Source organism: Canis lupus, chromosome 38, assembly GCF_048164855.1.
Source record: "Canis lupus baileyi chromosome 38, mCanLup2.hap1, whole genome shotgun sequence".
Lineage (NCBI taxonomy): Eukaryota > Metazoa > Chordata > Mammalia > Carnivora > Canidae > Canis > Canis lupus.
Genome location: NC_132875.1, coordinates 975,140 through 986,723, shown reverse-complemented (window position 1 = coordinate 986,723; position 11,584 = coordinate 975,140). Strand labels below are relative to the sequence as shown.

The 11,584-nt window shown below is 50.4% G+C and overlaps 1 protein-coding gene across 1 annotated transcript; it reads left to right on the top strand.

The window, feature by feature from the left end:
• The first annotated feature begins 8,687 nt into the window (after window positions 1-8,687).
• LOC140626750 (olfactory receptor 6N2-like) lies at window positions 8,688-9,632 on the top strand. The gene has a single exon (XM_072814502.1). The coding sequence runs from the start codon at window positions 8,688-8,690 to the stop codon at window positions 9,630-9,632; it is 945 nt and encodes a 314-aa protein (XP_072670603.1).
• The last annotated feature ends 1,952 nt before the right edge of the window (window positions 9,633-11,584 follow it).

Genomic DNA, 11,584 nt, shown 5'->3' with positions numbered 1-11,584 from the left:
GGGGTTTCATTCCATTCCAATCTAACGGGGGTGGGTGGGTGGGAAACACCACAAAGGAGAAGGAGAAAAACAAACCAACAGGGTCCGATGCAAACTCCTGACCGGGGGAGACAGCACGACGCGGGGGGAGGAAGACCATGTAGAGCTGGGGGCGGGGGGCAGTGTCTCAGAGGAGGGGTGGGACCACGGAAGATGGGAGCCGGCAGGCAGGACCCCAACGGGCGGCGGTGAGCATGGGCGGAGCAGGTGGGTGCAGCTGGCCTGGCGTGGCCTGGGCCGCAGCCCCGCCGGGAGCAGCAGTGTCGCGGGGCCGGCAGCTGGGAGCCCGACACTACCGCTGGCTCCCCGCTGGGGGGACGATGAGGGTGTTGTCTGGGTTCCCGCCCATCTTCACGGACTATTCCTGGGAAAGGGTCTGGAGCCCCGCTAAGTGGACAGAGACCAAGCTGCCCACAGAAGAGCTCTGCGCGCCCTGTAGACGAAGCCCACGTGTGCCAAGGAGAAAACGGGTCGGGACAGAAAGTCGGGTCACCTTGCCTGCCTTTCCCCCGACTCCCCACCCGCTGGGTCCTCTGCTGAGCAAAGTCTGAAAACTCTGGTCCTCTGGCCACGTGTGGATGGGAGGCCCGCCGCTGCCGGGGGCCCGGGCCTAGGGAGGCGGCCGGGACCCAAACCCTGGTGCAGAGGAGGCCGCTTGACGGGGCTTCGACGGCCTCTCCTGTGGTCATTTTTATACAAGTGACTCTTAAAAAATCCACCCAATTAGTTTTTATGCGTCTGCCCTGTGCCTGAGACAGTGGTGGCTGCTTTCAGATGTTGTCATCTTCCCATATCCCCCGAAGAAGAAGGAACCATCAGCCGGACGGAGTCAGAAATGCTGCCGTCGGGAGACGTGGACCCAAGCTGGGTCCATGGGTCCGAGGCTCGCGGGTTCGCCCCGGGGGGCATGACCCTGGTGAGAGCAGTGGCCTCGTCCCCGCTGCCCAGCGAGGGCCACGGCACATGGCCGTTCACACTCACTCCTGCTGACAGAGCTGAGAGGAGTCAAGGGGGGAAGCAGCCCCGGGGGGTGACATCCACGTATCCAGGACGGAGAGGGGTGGCCGTTGGCCCAGTCCCCAGATTTGCTGCTTTTTGACTATGTGATCCTGAACCAAAAAAAAAAAAAAAAAAGGTATGTTTTCTTCAACCTCTATTTTGTTGTCTTTATTTATTTATTTATTTTTGTTGTTGTTGTCTTTAAAATAACAGGGGCACCTGGGTGGCTCAGCGGTTTAGCGCCTGCCTTCAGTTCAGGGCGTGACCCTGGGGTCCCAGGATCAAGTCCCACATCGGGCTCCCTGCATGGCGCCTGCTTCTCCCTCTGCCTGTGTCTCTGCCTCTCTCTCTCTGTGTCTCTCATGAATAAATAAAACCTTTTTAAAGGAAAAAAAAGGCTCCGTAATAAAGAGTTCTAATGATGAAGTGAAAGGACACAAGCTAAGTGCCCGATGCATGAGTGGGCCCCGTATTTCAGAGGCAGCGCAGGGGGCAGGTCAGAGCATGGCCCTTACTGCCTCTCTGCCTGGGCTCCAACGTTAATTCTATCATTTGCTCGCTGTGCGACCTTAGACAGTTCACTTAACTTCCCTGTGCCTCAGTTTCCTGATCTGTAAAAGGAGGACAACAGTAGAACGTTAGGCACCGTATGATCATCAGTCGCCATCTCTTCAAAGGTTCTCCACAGACGCTGCTGCAGTGGAAATCTCTGCCTGTGAGGGTGTTTAGTTCCACACGTAGCTCACATTTTTTAAAAAAAGATTTTATTTATTTATTCATAAGACACAGAGAGCAGCAGAGGCCCAGGCAGAGGGAGAAGCAGGCTCCGTGCAGGGAGCCTGACGCGACCTCGATCCCGGGATCCCAGGGTCACGGGCTGGGCCGAAGGCAGCGCTGAACCCCTGAGCCCCTGGGGACCCCCGCAGCTCACATGTCTATTTCGTGGACTCCAGAGGAATCGGCGACACTGCAAGGCAGGCACCGGCTGCGGCCGCGGCCTCTCCTCCCTCCTTCGCGCTGCCAGCCTCGGCAGGAGGGTCGGTGCGCCCGGTGGGGCCTTTGTTCTCGGGCGGCGGCAGCGGGGAGCCTGGAGGCTCCTGGGCCCTGCGGCGGCCTGGGTCGGCCTGGGTCGTAGGAGTTGATGGCCCTGTGGTCTCGTCTCTGTGGGTCTACTCCGCGGGGCGCCTGGGGCTCCGGATCCCGTTCTGGAGGCATCAGCGGCCACCTAGCCCCTGGAGGCAGCCCGCTGGCCCGTGGCGCGGGGCTCGGTGTCCACGGACTGAAGAACCGACCCCCGAACCCGCAGGCGTCCCGGAGAGTCAGGGCCGCGGGTCGACAGCCGCTCGTAGCCGCAGACGGGACGTTACCTCGAGCTCTTCACTGCTCCTAGTCCCCTCGCCTTCGTGTCCTCAGCTCTCCCTTTTTGCGACCCCCTCGCCGTCCTTCCCTCCAAACTACAAAGTGTAGGTCGGGCCTAGCACAGCGGGCAGCTGCCTCCCACCCCACCGAGGCCCACGAGGGAGCCGCGCCCCGGCTGCTCGCCTCTGGCCGGAGTTCTGTTCAGCCGACGGCTTTCTACAGTCAGCATCAGTTTTTCAGATGTGAGTTAAATGTGTGAGAAGCACAGGCTCTTTGGGATGAGCGTTCAAGGCCAGGCTGGGCTCTGTGCGCTTGGCCACCGATGGCACCTGGATGGGCTCCAGCGAGAGCAGCACGCTCACCGCCGCCAGGCCAGGCTCTGTGCCCACGGCCCGGCTGCCTGCCTAGCGCGGGCGCTTTTTGCTCCAGCTAAATGCATCAGAGAGCAAAGAGGTGCCATTAATAACTCCTCTGGAACATCAGGGGTGCTACACTAGAGTCCACGGACATAGGACTAGAGTGTATCACCTAAGTAAGGTAGTTTTTTAAAAATATATATATATAATTTTCTTTGCTTCAGCAAATGATATTCCTGAAGAGTTGGACAACCGAGCAGTCAGCAAGTACTTCCATACAAAAGACTTGCTGCCCACCTTCCCAGCCCATCTGTTCCTCATCCCCGTGCTGATAGGAAACCACCTGTAATGCTTCTTCCTGTAGGATTACGGCGTTTCTACGGGCAAAGCCCTGAAGATGAGAATGTCTTGTAATGTCCCCGCCTTAAGCAGAAGGCCCCATACTATATACTTTATTCCTTATCCTTTGTTGTCCTTTTCCTTAATGAGAAATCTTGGAGAGCTTTCCAGTTCCATGCAGAGAGTGCGTTCCCATTTTAAAATCAACCCCATGGGACTCCGTCCTGTGCTTAGCCTCACTGGGCCCCATTGAAGGACCCCTGAGTCACTCCAGCCTTTGCCTATTAAGTACAGAGCCACACGGACAACCTGTGCCTATTTCACTTCCCACGTGTGCGCACGCATGTCCGGGAACGCTGCTCCTGGCCTATAGTGCAGATGCACGGGATACAGGTAAATATGCCTGCATTTTCCTGGGAGGGGGTTATGTCACTTTGTTCTTCCATCAGCAGTGGATGAAAGTTCGTTTTCCCACAACAATATCTATAAAGTGTATTTCTAAACCTCGGTCCTCTGTAAATATGAAAATCTAGAAATAATGTCCATTGTAATTTTACTTTCAGATCGATCTCGTTGTGTATGAAGTCGACATTTTCCTGTGGTTAAAAAACCTTAGATTTTTTTATATGATTGATTTGTGGGCCTGTCTCCCAAACTTTATGGTAAACATCATGAAGGGAAGGACTGTGTTTAACGCATCTCATTTTGCCCACTTCCTAACGTAAGGCCTAGGAGTTCAAGATGTTTGGAAGATCTATTAAATAAAAGAATAAAACCAGTGACTGTGAGTTCCCATATTTCTCACATTATTTTTGTGATACTCGATACAATTTTTCTAACACTTATTTATTTTTATTTTTTTTAAAGATTTTATTTATTTATTCATGAGAGAGACAGAGAGAGAGAAACAGAGACACAGGCAGAGGGAGAAGCAGGCTCCATGCAGGGAACACAATGTGGGACTCGATCCCGGGACTCCAGGATCACGCCCTGGGCCGAAGGCAGGCGCTAAACCGCTGAGCCACCCAGGGATCCCCAATTTTTCTAACCTTTAAATCACACTTTCCAAGGACACCTTATACAGAAACACAGCTTATTAAGATGTTGAGACAAATAAAATTTTAAAATCACTTACAATGCCATTGCCTTAAAACAATTGTTCATCTGCTCACTTTTAATTTCAAATAAACAGACTTTTTCCCCCAAATATTAAACAATGATACTATGAATTTTTGAACACATCCAGTCCTGCTTTTTTCACTTATGTTTTAAGCATTTAAGTTTTAAAGATGTTTGAAGCATCTTTCATTATGTTTTAAGCTTCTGCCTGTCCACATCATGAATGACTTGAGGAAGACATGAGGTCTTGTGTCTTTCTCGTGCAGAGTAAAATGCCAGGAAAGCCGTATCTGCTGAAAGGGGATGATACAGGAGAAGACACCGCTTTCCTGGCCTGGCAAGGCCTGTACATGGAAGACTTTGGCCCTTTAATATATATTTTAATTTCTGCACTGCTGGTCCCAGATAATGTCTACAAGTCCTGTTCCTGGGTATTTACGTCATGTGCACAGTCTTGTCATCCTCTGAGTTAAGGCCAAGACATCCAGGTGTCCGAGTGCAAGTGAACATGCAACTCAGTTTCAGAGTCCGGCTCATAAAAGCCTCAATAAAAATTGACTGTGGGAATACCAATGTGATGTGATATAGCGACAGCAAAAAAATAATCATTAATGTGACCCTTCTAGGTACAGCATGATTATTCATTTGAAGAGTCTAGAGAGATGAGGAATCTATACAGAACCATGAAGTGAGGATAAAAATGAAGAGTATTTTGGTACTTGGGACTGTGGAGGACACGCGATTTAGTTAAAGTCCAGTTAGAACTCTCTGCCAGGAGAAAGGTCGGCACCTCACGTGACATGGGAGGTAGGCTCAATGGTGGCTCAGATTGAACCAGGCTCTCTGTCCAAATACTTGAGAATTTTTTTTTTCCTCAGAGACTCTTCCAGTCCTGAAATTGCATTTGCACCCCTCAAAGGCAAATGTCTTCTTTCCCTTTTGCTCAAAAGTCTTCGGCCCCAGCATGAAGCTTCTCCAATTGGGTCCTAGAACATTTCATGACTCCCCTCTGCTTCAGTATTGATGTACTTGTTCATGTTCTGCGGTTACCTCTTTACCTTACATTTAATTTAGGAGCTGTCTTGTTCCCACCTTTGATTCAAAACAAAGAAGATAAGTACATCTGGATTTGTGAAGGATTCAAATGCATTACTATCAATAGATAAATGCTTTTATTCCATTATTGTTCTGAATCCCATATTTATTCAGGTATATACTCACAGACAATGCTCAGCTGAGGTTAGAGCTCAGATGCTCATCTCAAGGGTTTTGATGAAAATATCAAGGGTATTAACACAAGTAAAAGTAATCATGAAAGGGTAGATAAACCTCATGCAGAAGTCCTGGGTGATCATAATGGAGGTGGTGTAGGTCATGGCAGCCGTACTGGTAACGGAGACTTGGAACATGCACTTACAGCAGCATATTAGGTGCTCAATAAACCATGATGGAACCAGTGAGCAATGATAGAGACACAACAAACATGACAACATGGAGGTGGTGATGTTGGGCACAGAAGTGACAGCAGTGCCTGTACAGACTATGCTCACAGGGTGCCAAGGTTAGGGAAGAGAAGCTGGATGAAGAAACTCTTTGTAAGGGGAATTGTGAAAAGACAAAACTTTGGGGGTGTTCAAAGTGTTACCATCCATGTGTGCACAAGATTATGTGAGATGGGCTGTGTCTCTCCAGAGAAAGCTATGTGGAACTTGCAACAGCTTGTAGTCACCCACAGGCGGCTACAGCCCCGAGGCTGGACTCCAGAGCCCAAGGATCAGGGTTGCAGGGTTGAGAAAAGTCACTTGAACAACAGAACATACGTGCTTCGCTTCCCTGTGCTCAACTGCCTGCCTCAGAGGAACCCCTGGGGGAGACCTAGTCACACTCAGCAACCCTGGGGAGCACCCAGCATGGAGCCCCAGGGAGGTGAGCGTGTGCGGGAACGTGAGGTATAAGTAGGGGAGAGTCTGGGGGTGGAAAGGATGCTGAGGAGGTCGCTGTGAGTGTCACTGTCATCCCAACAGTCAGGTAATGGGCACGGAGTGGGTGGCACAGGTGAGCGTAGGGAAGCAGAGGACCCGGGGAGGGTGTCGACCCTTCCTGGGGGGAGGCCCGTTAGGGTGTAGGGTGTGGGAGGAGAACTCCGGGGACCTTAGTGTAGATCACCTATCTCCACCTTCACCTCAAAAACATTTTTCAGTAGCTTTAGGGAACCACAGACTTCCAAGGCAATAAGGCCTTTATAAGACATCTATTTAAATCTTTTTTTTAAATAGTCCATAGTTATATTTAACAGATACATATATATATTTTATACATACATATTTTTTTTTTATTTATGATAGTCACAGAGAGAGAGAGAGGGGCAGAGACACAGGCAGAGGGAGAAGCAGGCTCCATGCACCAGGAGCCCGACGTGGGATTCGATCCTGGGTCTCCAGGATCGCGCCCTGGGCCAAAGGCAGGCGCTAAACCACTGCGCCACCCAGGGATCCCTATACATACATATTTTTATTGGAATTTGATTTGCCATATATAACACTGGTGCTCATCCCATCCAGTGCCCCCCTCAGTTCCCGTCACCCAGTCACCCCCACCCCCACCCACCTCCCCTTCTACCACCCCTAGTTCGTTTCCCAGAGTTAGGAGTCTCTCATGTTCTGTCTCCCTTTCTCATATTTCCCACTCATTTTTTTTCTCCTTTCCCCTTTATTCCCTTTCACTATTTTTTATATTCCCCAAATGAATGAGACCATATAACGTTCGTCCTTTTCCGATTGACTTATTTCACTCAGCATCATACCCTCCAGTTCCATCCAGGTCGAAGCAAATGGTGGGTATTTGTCTTCTAATGGCTGAGGAATATTCCAGCGTATACAGAGACCATATCTTCTTTATCCATCATCTTTCGATGGACACCGAGGCTCCTTCCACAGTTTGGCTATTGTGGACATTGCTGCTGTGAACACCGGGGTGCAGGTGTCCCGGCGTTTCACTGCATCTGCATCTTTGGGGTAAATCCCAGCAGTGCAATTGCTGGGTTGTAGGGCAGGTCTATTTGTAACTCTTTGAGGAACCTCCACACAGTTTTCCAGAGTGGCTGCACCAGTTCACATTCCCACCAACAGTGCAAGAGGGTTCCCTTTTCTCCGCATCCTCTCCAATATTTGTGGTTTCCCATCTCGTTAATTTTCCCCATTCTCACTGGTGTGAGGTGGTATCTCATTGTGGTTTAGATCTGTATTTCCCTGATGGCAAGTGATACAGAATATTTTCTCATGTGCTTGTTGGCCATGTCTGTGTCTTCCTTGGTGAAATGTCTGTTCATGTCTTTTGCCCATTTCATGATGGGATTATTTGTTTCTCTGCTGTTGAGTTTAATAAGTTCTTTATAGATCTTGGATGCTAGCCCTTGATCTGATAGGTCATTTTCAAATATCTTCTCCCTTTCCGTAGGCTGTCTTTAGTTTTCCCGACTGTTTCTTTTGCTGTGCAGAAGCTCTTTATCTTGATTAACTCCTAATAATTCATTTTTGCTTTTGTCTCCCTTGCCTTCATGGATGTATCTTGCAAGAAGTTGCTGTGGCCAAGTTCAAAAAGGCTCTTGCCTGTGTTCTCCTCTAGGATTTTGATTAAATCTTTGCATCTTAGAGAAGAGAAGGTAAAGAGAGGGGAAAGGTCAGGCTCAATGTTCATTTTGAGTTAGTGGCAATGCAAGTTTAGGAAGCCAATTCCAAAAGAGAATGGGTTTTATCTTATGCCTTGTCTTTCTAGACCCACACCATGGAGCCCCGATCTCATCTGTCCACACACACCCATCTTAGGGACTTCCTGGGACAGAATTCTCTGTGGGAACCCTTCCTCAGAATTCACCACATCTACTCCTGATTCCGCTTCTGGCCTTACCATTCTGAGTTTTGAAGGGCTCTTCTCAGAGGACATTTCTTTCTTCTCTCACTATTTTCTCCTCCAGCATTGACTGAGAACATCGTTGAATTGCAGACGGGTTCCCCCAGGAGACCCAGCAGGCACAGCTGAGGAAGTATGTCCCCTTCTTCCACAGGTTAGCACAACTGACTGTTGACGACAGGGCACGCAGGTGTGGATGCTTTAGAGCACTGATGGATGTTTCCTTTGGATTGTGAGGGGATGAGCGTGAGGATTTCTGGTCTCTCCCATTTCCTGGTGGGAGATGTGGGAGGAAACCCTGGGTCTGACTCTGGGGTCACATTCTATCCACCTGGCCAAGCACCGGCTGTGCAGCAGGAACCCGGACTCCACCCCAACTGTCAGCGGGACCTTCTGCCATCAGGCCTTCAGTTCCTCTTTTGAAAAGTGAGGATTGAACAGTGTTTTGATAACATTTACATTATTTTCAGGTTTATTCATTGATACTCTTGGCCCTGGGGAATTTGTTAGGAGTAAGATTCCTACAGGTAGTGAATCTCCTGTCTTTGCCCCTTGCTCCGAGGGCTCATGGATCGGCTGAACCGCACGTGGCCGCAGACCTTCGTTCTCACGGGGTTCGGGGCCCCCGGGCCCGTGCGGCCACTCGCCTTCCTGGCTACCCTGGGCGTGTATGTCCTCACACTGGCCTCGAACTCGTTCATCATTGTGCTGGTGCAGGCGGATGCGGGCCTGTCCACGCCCATGTACTTCTTCCTCGGCGTGCTCTCCTTCCTGGAGGTCTGGTACGTCAGCGCCACGGTGCCCACGCTGCTGCTCACCTGGCTCCGTGGGCGCCCCCCCATCCCGGCGGCCGGCTGCTTCCTCCAGCTGTACGCCGTGCACTCCCTGGGCATGACGGAGTGCTCCCTGCTGGCCGTCATGGCTCTGGACCGCCACCTGGCCATCTGCCGCCCGCTGCACTACCCCGCGCTCATGAGCAGGAAGGCGCAGCTGGGGCTGGCGGGGGCCGCTTGGGTGGCCGGCTTCTCGGCGGCCCTGGTGCCAGCCGGCCTCACGGCCACCCTGCCCTTCTGCCGGAAGCAGGTGGCCCACTACTTTTGTGACCTGGCCCCCCTGATGAGGTTGGCGTGTGTGGACACGGCCTGGCACGCTCGAGTGCACGGGGCAGTGATTGGCATGATCAACACATGCAACTTTGTGCTGATTTTAGGACTGTACGGGGGTGTCCTGAGGGCGGTGCTGAAGCTGCCCTCGGCCGCCAGCCGGGCCAAGGCCTTCTCCACCTGCACCTCGCACGTGACCGTGGTGGCCCTGTTCTTTGGCTCTGCCTTTGTTGTCTATGTGGGGCTGCCCGGGAGTCAAGCCGAGGGCACAGATAAGTGTATCGCCTTGGTGTACACCCTTCTCACCCCCTTCCTCAACCCCATCATCTATACCCTTCGCAACAAGGAGGTGAAGAGGGCTGTCAGGAGGGTCATCCAGCAGATTAGGGCCATTTTGAAAGGACCCTGATGATCTATAGACTGTTGGATTTAGTTGGTTAGTCAATCAAACAATCAGTAAAGTAATTTTTTCAAACATGCTCCATATTCCAATTCAAGTGGGCTGAGTCTGGGATTGAGGCAAACCAAGAACATCGTAGACATGGCCTCTGAACACGTACCCACCCGATATGGGTGAAAGGACACATCTGAGAAAAAATAACCAAAAATAAGAATGTAGGTACAGATATTTAGGTAAACTTAGAACTTAGATGGAACTGCGTTTGAAAGAATTTGGAATAACAAAAGCTGACTGTGGGATCGTGTTCAGGATGGGATTCCTGGAGAAGCTCTGAGAATGGAGAAAAACAAGGTTAGCAAATGCAAAATGAAAGAATTCTCCGGTGATGTGGATTAAGAAACCATGGGAAGAGGGCTTGTAGAAGCACAGGGCTCCGTGTTCCCGGAAATCCGTAGTTCAAGAAAGTATGAAGCTGGAGCTGGGAATTTATTGTCTACAGGGGGATATTGGGGGTTAGAGTGGAGGGTGCTAGGGGTGCTGATAGTGAGAAGTGAGTCGTAGAAATATGCCCCGCACTGTGAGTTTGAGATCGTCAGTTAGTCATCCGGGCAACATCATGGATGGAATCCCATGAGTGTGGAACTAGCTCTGAGAACCAAGAGGGGGTAAGAAAAAGAAGGCACGATTTCTGTTTTTAGAGAGTTTGCAGTTTTGTTTTGAAGAGTTGGTCTTCCATCCATCTCCCTCTCTCCCACCTTCCCTCTCCCTCTTCCTTTTTTTTTTAAAAAAGATTTTATTTATTTATTCATGATAGTCAGAGAGAGAGAGAGAGAGAGAGAGAGAGAGACAGGCAGAGACACAGGCAGAGGAAGAAGCAGGCTCCATGCAGAGACCCTAACGTGGGATTTGATCCTGGGTTTCCAGGATCGCACCCTGGGCCAAAGGCAGGCGCCAAACCGCTGCACCACCCAAGGATCCCCCTCTCCCTCTTCCTGCCACACCATCACCACCATCACCATCACCACCATCACCACCACCACCATCACCACCACCACCATCACCATCACCACCATCACCATCACCACCATCACTACCACCACCATCACCACCACCACCATCACCATCACCACCATCACCATTACCACCACCACCACCATCACCATCACCATCACCATCACCATCACCACCATCACCACCACCATCACCACCATCACCACCACCATCACCATCACCACCATCACCACCACCATCACCATCACCACCATCACCACCACCATCACCACCACCATCATCACCACCATCACCATCACCACCACCACCATCACCACCATCACCACCACCATCACCATCACCACCATCACCACCACCATCACCACCACCACCATCACCACCATCACCACCACCACCACCACCATCAGCACCACCACCACCACTATCGCCACCATCACCACCATCACCACCACCACCACCACCTTAATTTCTACCATTACCACCAGTGGCATATTGACTAATATCAAGAAAAACAACTTCCCATTTGCTCTATTGCCTCTGTGGTGGTGGGAGGTCATGAAAGTAGAGGGAAGCAGTGCCTGGATTGGCAGAAAGAGACTGAGGGAAAGTAAAAGAGCTTCATAGATGTTGATTCTGATATTTTCCCCAAGAGTCAGACCTTGAGTTCTAATTCCCTGGGAACCTAGCTGGGACTTCTCTGCAAGTTTCCTTCAGAGCAGACATGGAACTGTCTGGGTCCTCATAGGAGACACATTGTCTCAGCCATTCTATTGGAAATACTAAAAGGAAACATTTAAAAAATAATTCTTCTGGGAAGCATTTTAAAAAGATGACAGTGAATGAGTTTCGGGTTTCTTGTTTTTTCCTAATGATGTTGAGATATTTTATTTCTAATGCAAGGATGATTTGGTGTTACTTTTAACTTATTTAACTGGAAGGAACATGTATGT